Source organism: Brachyistius frenatus, unplaced genomic scaffold (assembly GCF_029030835.1).
Source record: "Brachyistius frenatus isolate BFR_SWC_R1_liver_20210118 unplaced genomic scaffold, ASM2903083v1 Contig_119, whole genome shotgun sequence".
In the NCBI taxonomy this organism is placed as follows: Eukaryota; Metazoa; Chordata; class Actinopteri; family Embiotocidae; genus Brachyistius; species Brachyistius frenatus.
The window spans coordinates 499164-518222 of NW_027210718.1; the positions used below are offsets into that span (position 1 = coordinate 499164).

The 19059-nt window shown below is 40.1% G+C and overlaps 1 protein-coding gene across 1 annotated transcript; it reads right to left on the reverse strand.

Moving 5' to 3' along the window:
• Positions 1-3109: 3109 nt before the first annotated feature.
• On the reverse strand, positions 3110-15434 carry cacng1b (calcium channel, voltage-dependent, gamma subunit 1b). The gene is made up of 4 exons (XM_069713489.1): positions 14768-15434; positions 8028-8102; positions 5277-5414; positions 3110-4867 (listed from the first exon to the last, which is right to left on the reverse strand). The coding sequence occupies exons 1-4, from the start codon at positions 15051-15053 to the stop codon at positions 4635-4637; spliced, it is 732 nt and encodes a 243-aa protein (XP_069569590.1). The 5' UTR covers positions 15054-15434; the 3' UTR covers positions 3110-4634.
• Positions 15435-19059: the final 3625 nt, after the last annotated feature.

Below are 19059 nucleotides of genomic sequence, written 5' to 3' on the forward strand. Positions count from 1 at the left end.
TGTCCACCCGTAAAAATCTAACCATGTGATTTTGATCCTTTTTGCCTGCTCATTCTGTCTCAGAGGGACGAGGCTGAATGGAAAATGCTTGTACTGTATCGAGGCGTGTCGAGAATTGTAGGAGCTTTGACAGCACTCAGTCAGAGGTCAGGAAAGGGACTCGCAGCTTTAAATTCAGAGCAGTGACTCGGAGGACCGGATGTCTCCTGCAAATGCCAGCTAACCTCGTCAGAAAAGTGACACAAAGGTGAGACAAACCAGGAGTATTTCGCAGACCACAGCAAGTTGTGGTCTCATGTCCAGGAACATTCAAATAAGATTTTTGATTCTCGTATTTAACAATCATTTCAGTGCACATTTCATAAATGGCAGTATAGACACATTAATGTGCATAGATTCATGAAGATAAGGTATTCTTGTTTATGAATTTGTTTTTCACAGTCTTATATTAAAATTACTATTTACACATTGAATATGATTTGAATTTTTTTTTTCCTTCCATCACAGAAAAAGAGTTTTCAATGTTTTCCACATCTATGACACATGCTAACACATGTTGCAAAATATGATAACATGGGGAGAAAAAAAGTGAAAAGTATTCATATGGGAGCTGCATAGGGTTCACACATTACACCTTAAAAATGTTCCAAAACCACATGTGGAAAAATACATGTTTCATATGTGCACAATCACATGGTGTCATGTGGTCACATGAGGATTTGCACATGGGAAATTCATGTGATGTGTCTGTGTTGTTCATAATATGCAAATATGTCTTTATTTCCTAACAATAATCTTTATGTGATCTACAACCTCATGTCATCCAAAATATTATGTAATATTATCCAAAACATATAGTCTATCCTCGCTGGTAAAATATGTTTTTAAGGTGGCGTGTTTGGTAAAAACTAAATTAAAATAAAATGCATATATATATATATAATAATGTAAACCCACTTACCTGCAAGTTTTACTCAGTTAATGAGGTGTTAATGTAAGGTTTAGAACAGCTGAATATTCTCTGTTAATAATGAAAAATTACAACTTCCTTCAAGCTTCTGTAAATAAGGAATTAGATGAGTGAGGAGGAAACACAAGAGGACAGGACAGTGGTTTTGTTTGTTACAACTTACAAATGAAAGAACAAGCATTTCCTCAAACATTTCTACAAGCAAAACAATTACAAATCTAACAGCATGAAGGGTGATGCTACAGTACTACTCCTAATTAGATGTTTAGCTCATGGCTTTCGTGTGCACAGTCAACATTCACTTAAAATCATCTGAAACCCTTTGGCAATAACACACTGCTCTCACTGCCAATGTTTTATGTATTCAAAATATTTTGTGGTCTAGAAATGAAAAAAGGGTACAAAAATTAATCAATATGCGATCCATATTTTGGGTGTTAAAAACACATCGTTTTTGCATTTAGGTGTTTGAGCAAAGAATATAAAACAAAACTGTGTGGCAATCCAAACTGATGAAGGCTGTAAAAAGTACATACAGTGCATGCTGTGTATTTGTGTACTCTCTGCCCGTGCTGCGCTCATTGCTCAAAGGTAAAGGTCTCATGAATGATTTAGGGAGCTCAATGCATCTATTACATCCACTCCTGAAAAGCCCCGACTTGCAGTGTGCATGGTCCCTGGAGCATTTCCAATTTGTCTGTCAATTCAACCTCATTTTCTGGTCCACATTGCTTTGAGCAGTTGACAATAAAACAACAACAGGTTTATCATATTTTTTGGTGGTCAATTTAAGAAAAAAAAAGACGATCATGGACATATCACAATATTTACAAATCATATGGTTTTTAGAAGTATTAAACTCTCAGTGAGTCTTTTTCAGAAAAATGTTGAATATGTTGTACTACACGTGTTGTTAATTAAGTTTACCCTCAGGTCAACAGCCAGCACTTGTACAGCTGAATATGATGGCAGTATTCATGTAAGGTCATAGCAGATTATATAAAATGGTCAAAAAAATTAAAACACATATAGGTCCTGTTTCAATTTTCCTGAAATACAAACCTGTAATACAGCCGAGTCACTTGTTGCCTTGCAGTAAGAAAAATTTAAATGTCCCTCTCAGAAGGACCTCAGAACTAAATGTAATTATTTCTTCTTGTGTTCCCCTGAGCAATAACATCATTTAGAGATCTTTAATTTCACTGCACCTGCTCCAGCTGAATGACTCCGGGGCCACAGTGACTCACTGAAAAATAACATGATCGGCATAGGTGACTGTTTTTCTAAAAATATGCAACATTTATGTAAAATCTAGACAGGAAATAAATAAGTACTGCTGTCAAGAGAAATCAGAATTGATTGCATTAGAAAAGGTCATCCACGATTTTAACATGAAAACAATGTTAGAGCAATAAATTCTGAATGAGGTTTTCAGCTGACTGCAACAGTATAGTAATCTACTGAACAGAAAAATCTCGAAACTTTACAATCAACAGCAATGCATAGTTAAAACATAATGACTTACTTGTGCTAAACATTTTACCTGTCGGTATGTGACCCCAAAAGAAACCAAAAGAAGCCCAAAACATTTAGTGCTACAGATAAAAAACAATTATGCATGCCACAAACATCTACAAGATTTTCTAAATTTGGAAGAAAACCGATCTTTACCCAGTTTAAACTGATTGTCAAGCCATGCATGCCTAGCTCTAGCCAAGTCTTTTTTTTATTATTATTTCCCTTAACCTAACTACAGTTATTGATTCACGGAAAAGACGGAATGCTTACTAAAAATACTCCTAACATAGACTATAAAGCACAACCCCAAGGCTCAGAAAATATTATGGACAGTTTTATGGACCAGAGCTCCTGGACTTAAGTCACTAAGGGTCTTCAACGGTTTCCCAAAATCAATGACTGATGTCAGCTAGAGAGTATCCGGCAAGTTTTATCTTTCTTGTCGATCAATGCCAAAGATTGATTGTAGAAGGTTGGAGAAAAGGAAAGACTGCAGCACGTTTCAGATTCACTACTTAAGTTCTAACAAAGTGTTACAGTGTGATGGTTTGGTGTCTTAATGTTTTAATCCAGGCTATTTTTGCTATTATAATTTTTTTAAGAATCAGAGAGAGAACAATCTTGAGGGTTAATAGTCATTTATTTCAGGGTCTTTGAAGAAATTTAGCATCAATATCAACATGGATACATCCCAGATTTTGTCTGATTTTCCACTTGTGATTGTAAAATATATATGGACCAACGACCTATGTCCCTAGATGCATATTTCTCTCACAAATAATGTTTCAGGTACGTCGTTATTATTTAATATGGAGATAAAAAAAAATTAAAAACAGGATACAGTTTTGGTGCTCACAGATATGGTGGAGGAGGGAAACTCCTCTTTAGCTCTCACGTGTCCTCAGAAATTATTCCTAAATTTTTCTTTTTTTACAGTTAGTCACTGGCAAAAGTGCAAGTATCATATTATTGTTTAGAAACTTTATTTATTTGAACATCTTTTTTGTTTGTTTGTTGTGAGCATAATGTTCTGCCCATCCATTCTCATTCCCCAGGCATCAAATACTGCTGTTCTGTCAAAGCCGCTGGTGTCACAGAAATACAAACAAGGATCCCTTTGGCGTCTATACTGTGATCACCCGATTGGAAGAAGGAAAATGTGAAAAAATAGGTTTGAGGGTCGGATGGCTCAAACACAACCTTTTACCCTGGAGAGTGGTGTTTGCGTCCATTAAAAACTACAATGTGGACTTATATTAAGTAACGTACTTAAATAAATGTACACAGTGTATTTAACTCGCGTAACATATTTAACTTGAGTAGCATACATTAACTTATGTGACATACGTAACATTACTCATGTAAGTAATGTATGGAAATAAATGTGTACGATGTATTTTAACTCATGTAGAGTATTTAACTTCTGTAATATAACTTATATCACCAACATAATATTACTTGATGTACTGATTTGAACCCAAACCGATCCTTTTCTCAAACCTTACCAAGTAGTTAGGTCAAACTAAGTTACCTTTGGCATATCTCTGATACGCCTGGGTTGTTTGACAAATCAGTAGTATTTGACATTCTGGGATGAGAACTACTTCACCCATTATTTCTCTTTTTTTTATTATGAAAAGTTTCCTTCCATTCTTGTTTTTTTGGTGCTTAAACATAAGACATACTGTAGATACTGAAAACTATTCATTCATAAGAACAGTATGTGGACTTTGTAGGAAATGTTTGGCAAAGAGTGTATAAAGGTGCTTTGGGGACGATAACTGTTAAGCCTGACATGTTACCAAATGATTTCTTAACTCTTAAACTTAAACCATTCCCTGCTCCCAACTGCTTCATCATGTGGAGATAATGTGAACGACATTGTTTTGGCTGGCGTTAGTTATCACATACAAATCGTTCCAAAATAATTGCAATATTCTCCTCACATAAACTGAAACCATTGGAGGGTGGGAAATCAGGCTAAAAATCCTTTTAATGTTTTGGAAAATAGGTTGCAGTAACAATAGAATGGACACCAGCTGCTTTCAGAGCAATTTTAGTTTTAATTACAGTTGTTAAAAGTATGTTGATGTGCTTTGAGACTGTGTTTTTTTTCCATCAGATCTGCCTGTTACATAACCTGTTGCTAATCTAAGGTGTCAGGCTCTGCATCCATGCAGGTCTCCCAGGGGTTTCGTGGCATGTGGGGCATGGAGATGAGAAGCAGGGCGACTCCACTGAGGATGAGCAGAGTGAAGGAGGCGCAGGCACAGGTGAAGGACCAGGAGTAGTAGTATTCAATCCAGATGGTCTCATCGCTGTCGATCATGCGCTTGACAGACTGACGCATCACTTCAACAGAAATGATGATGCAAAGCCCTACATGACAAAACAGAAAGAATGGGTTGTAATGGGCTTTGAAGAGCAGATGCGTCATTTGCATTCATTTTATTTGTGTTGTCAAAGCTGTTAAATCGAGTGCCTTTACAGTTCCACGTTCACAACATAGTCTGTTTTATTTTAACTCTGTAACAGCAGATGTGAAGCTGCATGGGAGCACACACCCATCACAGATAATTTAAACACATTTAGATATCTTAAATTGTCACCTCAGAGCTACATCAACTCTATCAGCACTTGGTGCTTGAAAACATTGGTGAAAGATCAGGTTTGTCAACTCTGATGAACCAAAAGCTTGCAAGATGAGGACACTGACACACCTCAAAATAAGAGACAAGAGTACCAGACATAGCCTGACCTGGGATTCCTATTATTTGCCATGTCTGACCTGCAAAGGCGAAGAACATCCCAGCCGGCCGGAGCAGGTAGTCCCGCCCCTTCCCGAAGGAGAAGATGACGCACAGGGATCCCATGATCATAAAGAACAGACTGAAGATGGCAATGGCTGCAGCTGAGATATTGTATTCTGGAAAGGGAAGGGAAATTAGGAAGAATGAGAAAAAAACAACAAAGGATGGAACACAGGAAGATGGAGAAAGGAGGACATAAAAGGAAAGAAATAAAGCGTGAGGAGTTCAGATGAAAACACAAGTGATGGAGGAGAGAGACTGGAAAGTGTGGCGATTCAAATTTAGAGACACAGAAGAAGAGGTTGTAGCATCGTCTACATAGTAATCGTTTCAATATGGCACTCGGGCGACTTATGACACATAATTAACTTCATTTTAAAAACAAGTCATTTATCCAAACCGGCAATAATTCCATTTGCATGACAGATAAGATACTGCAGGCTCATAACAAGATGATCAGAATATGTCTGTGCGCTGCGATAAAGATAATCTGTTTTTTCCTTCTCTGTAACACCCCAGCTGGGATAAAAATGATTCGTAGAGCATCCTATTCCATTTCAGCACCCTGACTGAGGAATAACACCAAGTGTAAAATATCCTCACACTCTGTCTCTCCAGTGCATCTCGAGCTCGTTCTGCGTCTGTTTGAGGAGCTTTTGGTTTGTGTGAAAGTGTCTGTGTGCATTCATGTTTGTGTGTTTTTGCTCGATCTTGTTCACTTGTCCACAGTATGTGTTGTGTTCCATCAACAGATTTCCGATTGTTGTCTAAATTTGATGAATACTCTCTTTGTGTATATTTGTTGGCAATACACATTTGTTGATTTTCATTCAGAAATGTTATTTTCAGCGCGCTAAATACATTTTTTAATAATACTTGTATAAAATGTACTCAACAAAGTAGGCTTTGCGGTTCCTGTCTGTACACCATGTTGTGCTTCTATATGTTATTAAAGAATGAAAAGCGACCACTGAAGTGATGCAAACATATTTCTTTGTGCATAATATTAAATATTTTACATTGTACATTGCACAAATTGAAATTCAACAACTTTGTATCTTATAATTTAAACGCAAATGCAAGAACCAAATGGACTAGTTACCAGGCTTATTTCAAGGTAACTTAGCTTGATATGTCTTGGTAAAAAAAAAGTCCTATCTATTTTAGTGGTGTAGAGTGAGTTTGTTTTGTTTTAAGCAATTCAACTCTAATTTGGGTTTCTGATAATTAATTTATTAAGTTGCAGGATTACATCAAGCATTTTTTTTTTTTTATTGGTTGTAATGTTATTTAATTTAGCTAGATTTTTATCATTTCTGCATGCTCATTTGAGATATTCTTTCTTTACATGAACGATTTTCAGTTGCAAGCAGAATCTTTTGTGCTGCCTCATTACTGGAAGCAGGGTTTGAATTTACATGTTATTTGAAGTCTTTTCATGCCTTGTGTTTTCGGGTTGTCCGGCTCTCCGTCCATCTCAGCCTTGTGTGTGCAATATCTAACAAACACCTTAAGGGGGAACAGACTTGATTTTGGCTGTCAAAGGTCAAGATCAGTCTGACCTAAAGTCCATCCCATCCTTGTGAATATGATATGTCAAGGGAATTATTTAAAATATGGCAGGACCATTCACTTTGACTCAAGAATGAGCTAATCAAATGTTGCATGGTCAAAGGTCACTGTGACCTCATGTCTGTCCCATTTTTGTGAATGAGATGACATAATTCAGGAACAGAAAAGGAGTTTGTGACCATATTTCATCTTTAGTGTCCAACTTGAACAAATTTGTGTTCTATCAGAATCAGTTTTATTAACCAAGCAGGTTAACAAGGATTTCTTCAAAGTCTTCAATACATATATATATTGTGATTGGTGGAGGCGTACAACCTTTGTTTTTTCTAGTTTAAGATAAACTCATTTTTGGTTGTGCCCAGATTTTTGCACTAGATTCTAGGATTTTATCAGGTTATTTTGTTTGGAAGATTTTTTTTGTCTATGAAATTTGCACATTTCACTCATTAACAGAATATGCTTTGGTTTCTTGCACAGCACAGAATATTTTTCACTAATTTTACCCAGACGTAACTGTGGACTGTGAATCTGTTATCAAATGTGAAACAATGATCTGTAATTTATGAGTATTTGGCTGTGTTCTCTCATACTTCCCTACGTATTCTACTGTGTCTCGTAGAAGATGAAGATGTTAGCTAGCCAACTCAGTAACATACAAGCTGTTTCCTGGAAAAAGGTTTACTTTGGAACGAGCAGTGTTTCTTAAAGGAGGTAGGATGAGATGATTAAATCAGAGGGAATTGTAACAGATGTCTTTCTCACGCCATGACTGCATATGTCCAAACTTTACTTGTTATATAGAAGAAATAAATCGCCCAGGCAGCATTAACATTTTCTACAAAACATATATATGCTATTGCAGATTAGTTGTGTTAGAAATGTATGTGCAGGAGACCAGTTTGTAATCTTTGTGTGTTGTTTGGGGACTTACTTCGGACACCTGTGCATTTCTTTACATGTTGCGATTAAATTTGCATAATGCCGGTATGTGATATCTGAGCATATATGCACGTAGAACATGTTTTCCCTGATTTATTATACACCTTCTTTTCTGTCACGTTGCTGTAAACATTTGTATGTTTTATTTTTCTTATCTCAGACAGCAGGGAACTGTGATAACATGAGTGTAGTCTGGGTGGCAGCGAGGACACACCCACCTTTCTGGGTCTTGACTTCAAATACTTCAGCTTCCTCCCCTGATGTAAAGTGTTTGAAGTAGGAACAGTTCTTTGCTGCAGAGTGAGACAGGAAGGGCGACAGGAGGACGAGAGAGATGGGGTGAGACAGAGAGAGAGAGAGAGAGAGAGAGAGAGAAGCAGGAGAGGGGGAGAAAACAGGTAGCTTAGGTTGTACTCCTGCGTGTCTGCACTACCAACCAATGCTAAATTTGATCTCTCAGTGGACACCATTAGAGAGCTGAAAAATACACATACAGCAATGACACACACACAGCGATGAAAAAGTAAATATTCTACAAACTTTACTTTTTTTCTTTTACCCACAAATTCTGGTTTGGTGTGTTGCTATCACTGTAATTAAACAGTTACATGTATTCAGTCCCTTCAGCTACCTTATTATCAGCTGACAAAATTATTCAGTCAGGACACTTTCTAAGTGTTCAGATCTTTCAAAATCAACTGTTAAATATAATAATTGACATACAAATAATGGGAACCCTACAACAAATTTATAACTCACAAGCTATAATGTTTCCCATTTTTTGCAGAAATATCTCATAACCTGGCTGAAAGACAATTTTTTTTTGCTCACTGTGCATGAACGTTTGTGTGTTATGTGTTAAACTGGGCATAAAATAACTGTGTCTCTCCCATTTCTAAGAATCACCATGCACAACTGTTGCAGTCCCTCTGTGGGTTGTTCACCCCCTCCAAATCACAGCAGAGTTCTGCAACTTGCCATCATCTTAAAATAAAATATCTCAATCTCATTTCCTTCGCTGTCCTCCAAGTTGGCTGTGTTTACTCCTCAGAAATCGGTTTGCAGCCATTTCTACACAGGAAGGACGCATTTCTGCACTTTGTTTTCTCAAACTCAAGTCCTTCGACCACAATCTTCTATATAGCCTCGTGGCTGTAGAAAAATGATTCCTGGGTGCAGTCATTTACCGCACATCCATCTATCTATTTGCTGTTTTCTAAAGGAAGCTGGGCTGTGATGGAGGGGTGGAGAGGGACTGAAGGCTAAGTGAGTATACCCTCTTTCCTCCACTCGCTATCCTTTCTCCCTGAGATTAAACCCATAAAGCAGACAGGTGCTCTCTCTGTCCACACAGCGACGGACAATGTTTGTGTGGTGGTGATTGCGTGTGTGCACATACTATGTGAGTGTGTGTGTATGTGTGTACCAGGCAACAGAGGAGCTGTTTGCTACCCAGGATGAGAAAGAATCACTAAAGAGGTAACCTAGCAACAGGCTGCTGCAGGTCTTGGCTGGTCCTACCTATTTACACATGTAAAAGCATATCCAGGCGACTGTGCACATGCATATGTGTGAGTATGTGCCTGAGTGTGTGTGCGTGAGGATGGAGTGCGTGTGAGGGGATGGACACGCTGGCAGTAGAGAAAATTCGAGGAGGGGTCACCATGCACTTTAGATTGGCAAATATATTATTTTCATTAGTCTTCTCTCATTAGACGTCTTTACCTCTGGGGCTGAGCAAATCTATGTGTTTGGGTCTCTATGAAGAGTGCCTACCCGCCTGCCACACAAAGATAAGACAGAAAGACCTCTGACTTTTAAAAGGGAGCTTCAGAAGATGAAGCCACTGTGTATTTGCTTAATCTTGATGAATTCAGAGGAATCATGTTGAAAGTAGTAAAACAAAAATGACAGTTGGCATATTGACTGATTAAGCAACATCTTAAATATGCAACCTCAAAGATCGTCACTTCATTTTCTTTAGGGGCACCTACGGTAATGAGCAGGGGCTAATTAAAATATAGGCAGAGGTGGTACATGGGTGATTGCTGAAACCAGCGCCATGGAGAGTCTCTGTCTGTATGGGTCTGGCTGACAGTTTATGGATAAAGCCTGTAGCCACTCAAGGAACTGCAGTTTTTGGGACTTCATCCAGGGAGGTTGCTCCTTGGGTAATTGCAGTTCTGTTTCTAGACTTCACGTCAGTTTACTGGTAACCTGTTGCTAAAAAAAAACCAACTGTTAATAACCTGTTAATAACTGTGACCACAATATGAGTACACCATAAACACATTTTGTAATGATAGTAAAACACACAACCTAGAGGAGGTTCCAAACAAATATGGCGTGATGCTAACTCTAAATGGTGAACATTCACTGAGGAGGAAAACATCTGCGTGCGTATCATTGACCTTGCAGTCTGGCTAATGGGGAGATTTAGTTCGGGAGAGAGTGATTAGAACGAGGTATCGCCTGTCATTTTAGTTTCATTCTCTTTCCATTAAACTCTTTGATGTGCAGCTTCCAATTTACCCTTTCCTTACTCTCCATCCTCCCCTCTCCACCTATCATTATAGCCTCCCTTTTTTTTCTTCAACGTCGAGTTTATTTTTTTTCTTTCTTTCTTAGTATTATTGTAGTTTTCGGTTTCCTTTTGCAGCTGGTTTTTATGTTCATGTCTCGCCTGCTGCCCACTCATCATTAATGATTAAAACTTCTACATAGCAAAAAAAAAAAAAAAAACCCTTTTAACTGATCTATTATTTCCATGTTTTTAACCAATGTTACATTTTGTTGTAAACATAGCTTTTATGTCTTTTGCAGAACTGCTATAGAAGATTTGAGAAGGGTTTTTTTTAGGTAATGGGAGGATGGTTCTTTTTCTAGCCACACAGTGACCGTCTAATTCTGGGTCAATGTGAATAGGATGCGTGTTGATGGTATTTGAATGACTATTCCATGAGGAGTTCTGGTAACTGGGACACAACAGCACAGGAGAGTCCTCATTGACCTCGTGATCCTGTCCGTGCGTGTATGTGTGTCGCCTTGTCTTTATCATAAACACTAAAGAGTCATCAACATACACACATCTCTCCTCTAAGTGATGGCAGCAGTCATCTCTGAATATTTATTTTCTTTTCATATATTTCTGATTTACATCATTAGGAGTGATTCATTCAAATTTTGAGTCTGTGAGCTTTCTGAACGTCAAATTTCAGCGCCAGACCTCCACAGTTTCGGCTCTGCACTCAAAGCAGGAAGCAGAGGGAAAGGACTGGGTGTCGAGAAAGTGAAAATGGTGGCTCAAGGTGACATCAGTGCTTTTGAGTGTTTGAATTGGGGGCACGAGCAAGGCATTGTGTCTCAGAAAGAGGAAGAGAAGGAACATCTTACATCCAAAGGTGCGCCGTGAGGGTAATTTCTTTCCTTCCAGTGCAGAACTGGAAAACACAATGCTTGACCACTTGAAAGCTCTAAAACCTCTGTGATAAAACCTCTAAAACCTCTGTGATAATAAACTCCTCTGCCTCGCCTGTTTGCGCATATGCGTGTAGGAACACACGCTTGCACACAAAAGCACCATTTAAGCTCATTATTTCCCGGCCGAGCTGCTATGATGTAATCCATAAAGGGTTCTGTCTGATTTTTACGGCACTCAAGCTGTCATGCGTCATTTGTGGGAAGCTAAATTTTAAAGTCATTTGGGTTCACTGGTTTGCTGCTGTTGTTATGCAACCTCTTCAAAAAAAGCAGTGTAATTGTGTCTATACGAAAAAGTGTTTGTGTATGTTCTTGACGACTAACTCCCTCTCTGTTTGGGGAAATGCAAATTCGTGTTATTAAGTCCAATCACTGCTGCTTGCTTGGGTATGTGGTTAATCAAGGATGTAATCTGTTATAGTGCACTCACGATCAGCCTAGTTTTTTTTTTTTACACCATTGTGTTTTGCTTACGCTCGACACGTTAAATTGAGAGGCAGATAAAGTAGCACTGGTGTGGTGGTGTCAGCCAGCCGGCCACATCGTTCAGCTCTAAACTAGTTTCAGAAACGGCATCAGAGCTCAATTTGCCTCCAGAAAGTCGCAGGCTTTGCGTTGTTGCTTGATCTAATAAGTCAAAAATGATCAAAGTAATTGATTAAAAACTGGTCAATTTGTACGTTGAATCCTGGAATATAAAATCTATGTAAACAGTCAAAAATTTCTCTACAATGCAGACCTTGTTACAAGGTGTTTATGCCTGAGGTTGACCGGCTTCTTAAGTTCGAACACTGACCTCCTTACAAAAAACCCTTTGGTATTTATCACGTGAAAAACTACTGGACACATCAAGTGTGCAATCAAGCCAAACCATCACCTATTGAGCCTCCTGATAGTACTTTAGCGAGGAACAGCAGCAGTCGGAGAGTGGGTTTGTTTCTCTCTCCTCCTCTCTGGTGTCAAACTGCACCGACCTGGCAGGTTGACCTGCAGGGTGCCAGTTGCAGAAGCATCTGTGATTAAGAGCAGAAGACACCTTTTCTTGGCCGCTGAAGCAGGACAATCAGCCTCGCCTGGCGAGGACGGACACTGAAACTAAATTTGAAGGCACAAAAGGAGCTGACCAATCAACATGTCATCTTAACATAAAAAAAAAAACACAGCACAGGGGGCGAGAATGAGAGGAATCCTACAACACTCCCAGACCTGTTTCCAATAGTGCCAGGCAAAACACATGGGGAGAGACAGGATTGTGTAACCAATACTTTAGAGCCTGGTGTGGGAGTAAAATGTTGGAGTGGCCATGCACCAAATCCCTAGACCGTCACAGGTAATGAGAGAATGAGTCATTTTCAGCAGCCATAAGGAGGCTGGAGCGCTCTACACTGACCGGAGCTCCTATCGCTGCACAGAAAGGCGAGTCGCCAACAAGTTTAATCAGTCAGGTGGATTCTTCCTTGTCAGTCCTACATTTCAGGCCGTGCTGAGTGTTGGGATTTTGCACAGATATTTTGAGACTGTTTTGCTGCTGCTGTCAGGTTGTGCAGGTTGTTACTGGATCATTCATCATATCATATATTCCTCGAGTCGTAAGTCTGTCAGCGACAATCTGGCCTTCGTACATTCCACAGGTGATTAACTTGTCCATGAGGAGAAAAATCTTCATCAAATATATGTCTACTATTTTTTACACCAAAAATGTGTTCGGTTTGTTGTCACATTTTAATGACGTCCAGCTGTCTGCCTCTCTGTCTACTGGTCGTCTTCATGTTGTTCCTCAACGTCACAGTACCATATCATTTCTCCTCACTGAAAGCCCCCGTCCCTCCCTCCCCCCCTCCCTCTTTGGACACACTAAAAGAGCCCCCTCTTCTCAATCGAGGCATTCCTAACGTTTGCTTTCCTCCCCCGGTCCCTCTGTCATTCCTCCTGAGTCTCCCAGATGTACTCTAACTCGTGAGCTGGAGCGGGAAGACACACTTCATTAAGGCCTGTACTGATCCTGAGGTGCTGGAGCCGGAGGCAAAGTCAATGACAGAGTCAGAGTGAAATCTCTCTGTTAGGCTGCAAGGCACGCACACACAGCCAGAAGCCAGCGAGGCACTGTTTACCCGAGGGCTGGCTCTGTTTAAAGTGAGCTTGTAATTAAAGCCACAAAGTTATTTGGAGCAACAGACTTTTAAATGCAAGGCAGATTGCTTTTGACTTTTTTTTTTTTTTTTTTTTTCCAAAAGCACTTACTGTATGCAATGTTGTGCAAGGACTGGTAGGAACTTCCAAAAGATTAGCATACTTTTTTTTTTTTTTTTTTTTTTTTTTTTTTACAGATTTTGCACTAAGCAGCCTCCACATTTTACATTTTCTTTTTTTGTAGCTTGTAATTAAGGGAGAGTTTTTCCCACAGTTAGTGCATTTAAACATGAGATGCAAATCAATGATTATCAGTGGCATCAGAAAATATGTTCCATAAATTCCCATAAATATGAAAGTACCAGAAATGCTATTAAATAGTCTCTGATAATCAGACATTTTAGGAAGGAGAGTTAGACAATATGCTAATAATGTAACTCTTCCTGTTGTTTTCTGAGAGACAACAAGAAACCTGAGAGGTCTTTGCTGTAAGGTAAAAAGGGTTTTAGTTCATTCAGAGTTGATAATCCCAGATGGAACAGATTCATGTTTTCGTCATGTTAACTGTGAAGTATAGCCGTGATACTTTTCCATTATGCACATGACTTCAGCTGTTTGAGTGTGTTTAATTGGCAGTCTGTGCAGTGATTTCCTCTGTGGATGATAATGATGGTTCACTGAGAAGCTGGCTGTAGGACTGGTTAACATTCAGTCCAAACACATGTCCATGTGTGTGTGTATCTGTATTTGTGTGAATGTGCTCACACAAGCCAGCACATGCCAACATATGTGCTGGCGTGTGCCATTGTGTTTGCAAGGAGAGGAAATAGAGATGGGGACGGATACACAGATGGAAGAAGGCTGACCAACACTGCTGCAAACTGGCACTGACCCCGGCACTCGGGCTCCAACACTTCTTCGACTTCTCTACTTTCAGTATGACTGTCCTTTAAAAGATTTTTAGATGTTAAAGTGCCAATTTGCATATTCTGCTCTTAAGCCCATTTTATTCTGTTGCTGTTTTGTCTGTTTCATAAAGATTCATAAAGCTGAACTGGAGTCTGAATAATTATTTTCCACAACAAAAAGTTAGTTTCCTCTTCTATTTTTTTGAATTTGACAGAGGAAAAACTCTGACTATGCAGCCCGGTTGAAGTATTAAGGTGTCAATCAGCTACCAGACAACAGAATTCCCTAAACAAACAGAAATATTTAGCCAAAACATTTAATCTTTATCAAAATATATTGAACATATTAAGTGTTTGTCACCATGACAGGAACCTTAACCATAAGCACAAAAACAAATCTGGTTTTCCTTCCCCAACTGTATGATCGAGAGGCTCCATACCTCCAGGTAAGCTGATGGGGCCGCAACCTTGGCCCTCGGGGTCCTCCTCCACGATGAAGATGCTTTTCTTGCAGAGCCTCCAGAGGCCAAAGTGGGCCGCCTCGCAGGTGGCATTGAGCTTCTCCACCCGGGGGCTGAGCACAGCCCAGTGGTCGGTCACCACCGCCGCCAGCATCGCCGACATGCCGACGACGATCACCACAGACGTGATCTTGACCTTGGTCGCCTGCTCCTCGAACATGTTGCTGCTCGACGTGTGTGTGCAAACCTGTGGACGTGTGTGCATGCACGTGCCTGTGTTTGCACGTGTGTGTGTGTGTGTGTGTGTGTGTGTGTGTGTGTGTGTGTGTGTGTGTGTGTGTGTGTGTGTGTGTGTGTGTGTGTGTGTGTGTGCGTGTGACACGAGAGAGTAAAATGCTAGTGTGTATGTGGCTGTGTATAGATAGAGTGTGTGTGATTGCAAAGACTGCGTAAGACAGTCAAGGTTGCCCCTGTCCTGTTTGTCTTCAGGTCCTTGACGTCGGGTGTTGACTCCAGAGGTTCCCCCGTCTTGTCTACAGCTTCACAACACTGCTGGTGTCCTCTCGTCTCTCCTGCTCTCCTGTCCAAGGCGCTTTCTTTCTCTTTCTCTGCCTTGTGCCTGGTGGTTGGTAAAAAGGGGCCAGATAACAGTGCCCTAGTTTCTACCTCACTCCTCTCTTCCTCTCCCTCCCTAGTTGCCTTTGGTGAGATGTGGCCATTCAGCTTCGAGATGAAGATGTACCGGGAAGTGCTTACACCTATTACGCCAATTACTTGACCATTGTCATGTTGACAAGAGTTGGGCCAAGACACTTTCATTTAAAGTTTGGACTCAGTCTATTGATTGAGTTTTCAACTCGTGCACTTCTAACTACAACGTCAGAGACGATCTTATCAAAACCTCCAGCATGTTTTGACACTGCTGTTCAATACTGCGTTGGCACGTCAGATGCCGATCAACCCATCGTTTATCTAGAACGTTCTCAGTCACATCTTTTTCGTGTTCTTATTCAGTTCAGTCCGTTTCCATCTCAATTGTCTCAGGCGCTGTGTGCCAGAGGACTCCTGGGGGAAGATTTCCTTCATTAGTTGTCATCTGGACGAGATGATCTACTTACTCAGCCAATCAGCAGTCAAGGTTTGGGACAAGGGTCCCACCTGATGCCAGCAGCTGATCCAGATTCAGAAGGACAGAAAAAGGACTTTGACATAGAACCTCTAAAATTTGAAGTTTACTCAGTTTATACAGTTTAAATCTATTTCTTGCCAGCAGCATCAGGAGATTTAGAACGTCACAGCCTCCTGTGTAATATATTGTCTTTTTGACAAAATTCTACAAGTGGCTGTGACATATGGTATACAGTGCATGAATGTTTGATCTGATTCAGTGCACAGATGCTTTTGATGGCTTCACAAAAAAAATGCCATATTACAGAGTTTGAGGAGGGAATTAGCTGTTAAAGCTTGAAACATCTCAAAGGCACAATCAACCTTTTCCTATAAAATGCTTGAATAAATGGGCTTGCTTTTTATATACCACTGTGCCCCACTTTAGACGGGACTCTGGCCCATTTTCAGCCCTGATAACACTCGCACAGCTCTGGGTCATTAACACACTAAACAGCGAGGCATTTAAAGCGAGAGCACGAGGTAAAGTCTTTTAAGAGGATGCAAGATACAAAGCTGGGGGTGTGTGTGTTCATTCATGTGAGTGTGAAAAAGTGTTTGCATATTGGATGTGCCAATTTTACAAGATAAGTGTTCATGTCTGTGGAAAAAAAGCAGGAGCTGAACAGACACATCACAGCCAGCCTGATGGTTGAAACCTGTTAGAAAAATGCATTCAAATTGTGAGAAACACAGTGCTTTCTATAAATAAATAAAAAACCTCAGTAACAAACGGAACCAAGAAACGGATCGGATAAATCATCTCACACGACTTAAAAAAAGAAACCCCAAAGTGGGTGTTGAGAGGGGATGAGAAGCAGTTGTGTTCATTATCTCTTTCCACCTGGATGCATTTGCAGCAAAACAGCTTCTTCTCCCAGAAGGGAGTTCCTTGCCAAGGCTGCGAGCGCGACCACTTGTCTCTAAGTGTGTAATAATAGTGTATTTTGGCGCTGGCTGTCTTACTAGGTGACCCCCTGACCTGCTTCATTCGCCCATGGTCCCCCAGTGACTGTGGGGAGACCAAACATCTCACAGCTGCACAGTCTCTAAGCAACAGCCAGCAGTGCGGGCGACAGTGGTGACACCTCCACTACACAATGGGAGTGTGTGCAGGCATCACCTCGTGTCGACGGACCAGGACTGGAAACAGACGGACAGCATCTGGCAAGAAGGCATCTGACTAACCTGCGAGTGCCTCTCAATGGATTGCCATTAACAGGAATATCGCAGCAAGCTTTCAGAAACATAAGAAATCACTTCTGTTCAAATCAGGATCGACACATTGTAACTCAGCAGTGATTAACTTCAATTACGGCTGTCAGCTTCCCTGTTAGAATTTTTATTCCAGGATGAAAAACAACCTTAATTGGTGGCTAATTTTACCCATAGCAGACAAGATTGCACAGCCTTCAGAGGGACCCCACTGTATTCATTTTCTAATGACAGGCAACATTACTCAAGCTAAATTAGATTACCCACGCCCCGAGGCCATTTGTATGAGGGTCATGTTAATATTCTTCTCTAAAACGACGGGATCAGTTACAATACATGTTCCCCTCGTCCTAGCAAACTTTAAGACCATCGATCTACATGAAGCAGAGGTTATATGATGTGGGACAGTGAGTTGTGCATTAATGAACACAGATTGAAGAAAAATTAAATTAAGTGGAAATTGCAATGGGCTGATGTAGCTGTTGTACTGCAACATCGGAAATTACTAAAAGATTACTTCCCCATAGATAAACAGCTATAATTCCTCTTGTCAAAATGAAATCACACCAGCATACTTCTACTTATCTAATGCTACTTATGATGCAGGTATTTGATATGAGGTTGCTGTGAGTTTGAACTATGAAAACAGCAGCTGCAACACATCGTATATTCAACTTTTCCTTGCAGGTTCAAAAGATATGACCACATGCAGAGAGCTTTAAAAAAGAAAGACCAAAACAAAATAATTACTGAAATGCGTAAAAGCATTTCTCCTGTGTTTGAAGAATTTAACTGTGGCTCGGAAGCCTTATTTCTTTGCCCACCATCCACCCCTTTCTTTTAATGTTTCACAAACACTCAGAAAACAAAGCTCACCGGTTGAATCAGCTTGGTGACTGCTGAGATTAAAATAAATGGTGTTTTCATTTGACCAGGTGGTATCTCTGTGAGTAAGAGTGAAGGTCTTTCAACATTTTGTTCTAACAGCGCTGCCATTAGTGTGATGCCGACTGATTTATTTCTCTGCCAAACAATGTTGACTGTGGAGGCGCATAGCTCATTTGGTGACTCTGTCTCACGCAGCTGAACTGAAGAGGCAGTCAGGACTCAGAGAAGGTCAGCTGCAGAAACCTAAATGAAGCAATCACAGGTGATCAGTAAACAACAAGCCACACTGAGATGACTGCATAAATATTTAGCATATATCCTACACATTTTCTGTACATGTGTAGCTGTATTTTCATCCATAGTTAGAGGGTTGTCTTGTCACTTTACGTTGTTACAAGGCAATCTACTAGCAACAGAGGTATACAAATGTGGTTTTGAGTGAAATTGTTTTTGCATTGATTACCATGAAAAATGGTAAACATATTTATGTCTCTCAGGATAAATTGTGATAACTTTGGTTGACCCTTAACTTTTACTCCAGCCTCATGAAGGGGGCAGTGTTTTATTTTGTCTGATGCTTTGATGTATGACCAAATACCTGCAGCACTAACACCATTTCCATCTACCTCAGCTGTAATTGAATGAAATTGTGAATTCAAATTACAATCTCAAAGATCTCTGTTTTGTTGTCTTTGGCGGCACCTGTGGTGATAAGCGGTAAGTGCAACAGTTTTTTTTTTACTTCAATTCCCAAAAGTCCAAACAGTGTCACCTGTGTGACATCATCATCGAAGTTTCATTATCTGTCGATCTTTTCTTTATTTGTCCGGGCATTGTAACCATTTAATCGCAAAGCTAACAGAGACGGGAGAAAATCAATACGCTGCTTCTTCACAGACAAGTCCATTGAAAAGTGAGCTTGTTGCACTGCTCGGGATTTTTCCCAATGTTTACCACCGACACCTGGCTTGTTCAGTTTGCTTTCATCAGTGTACCACACA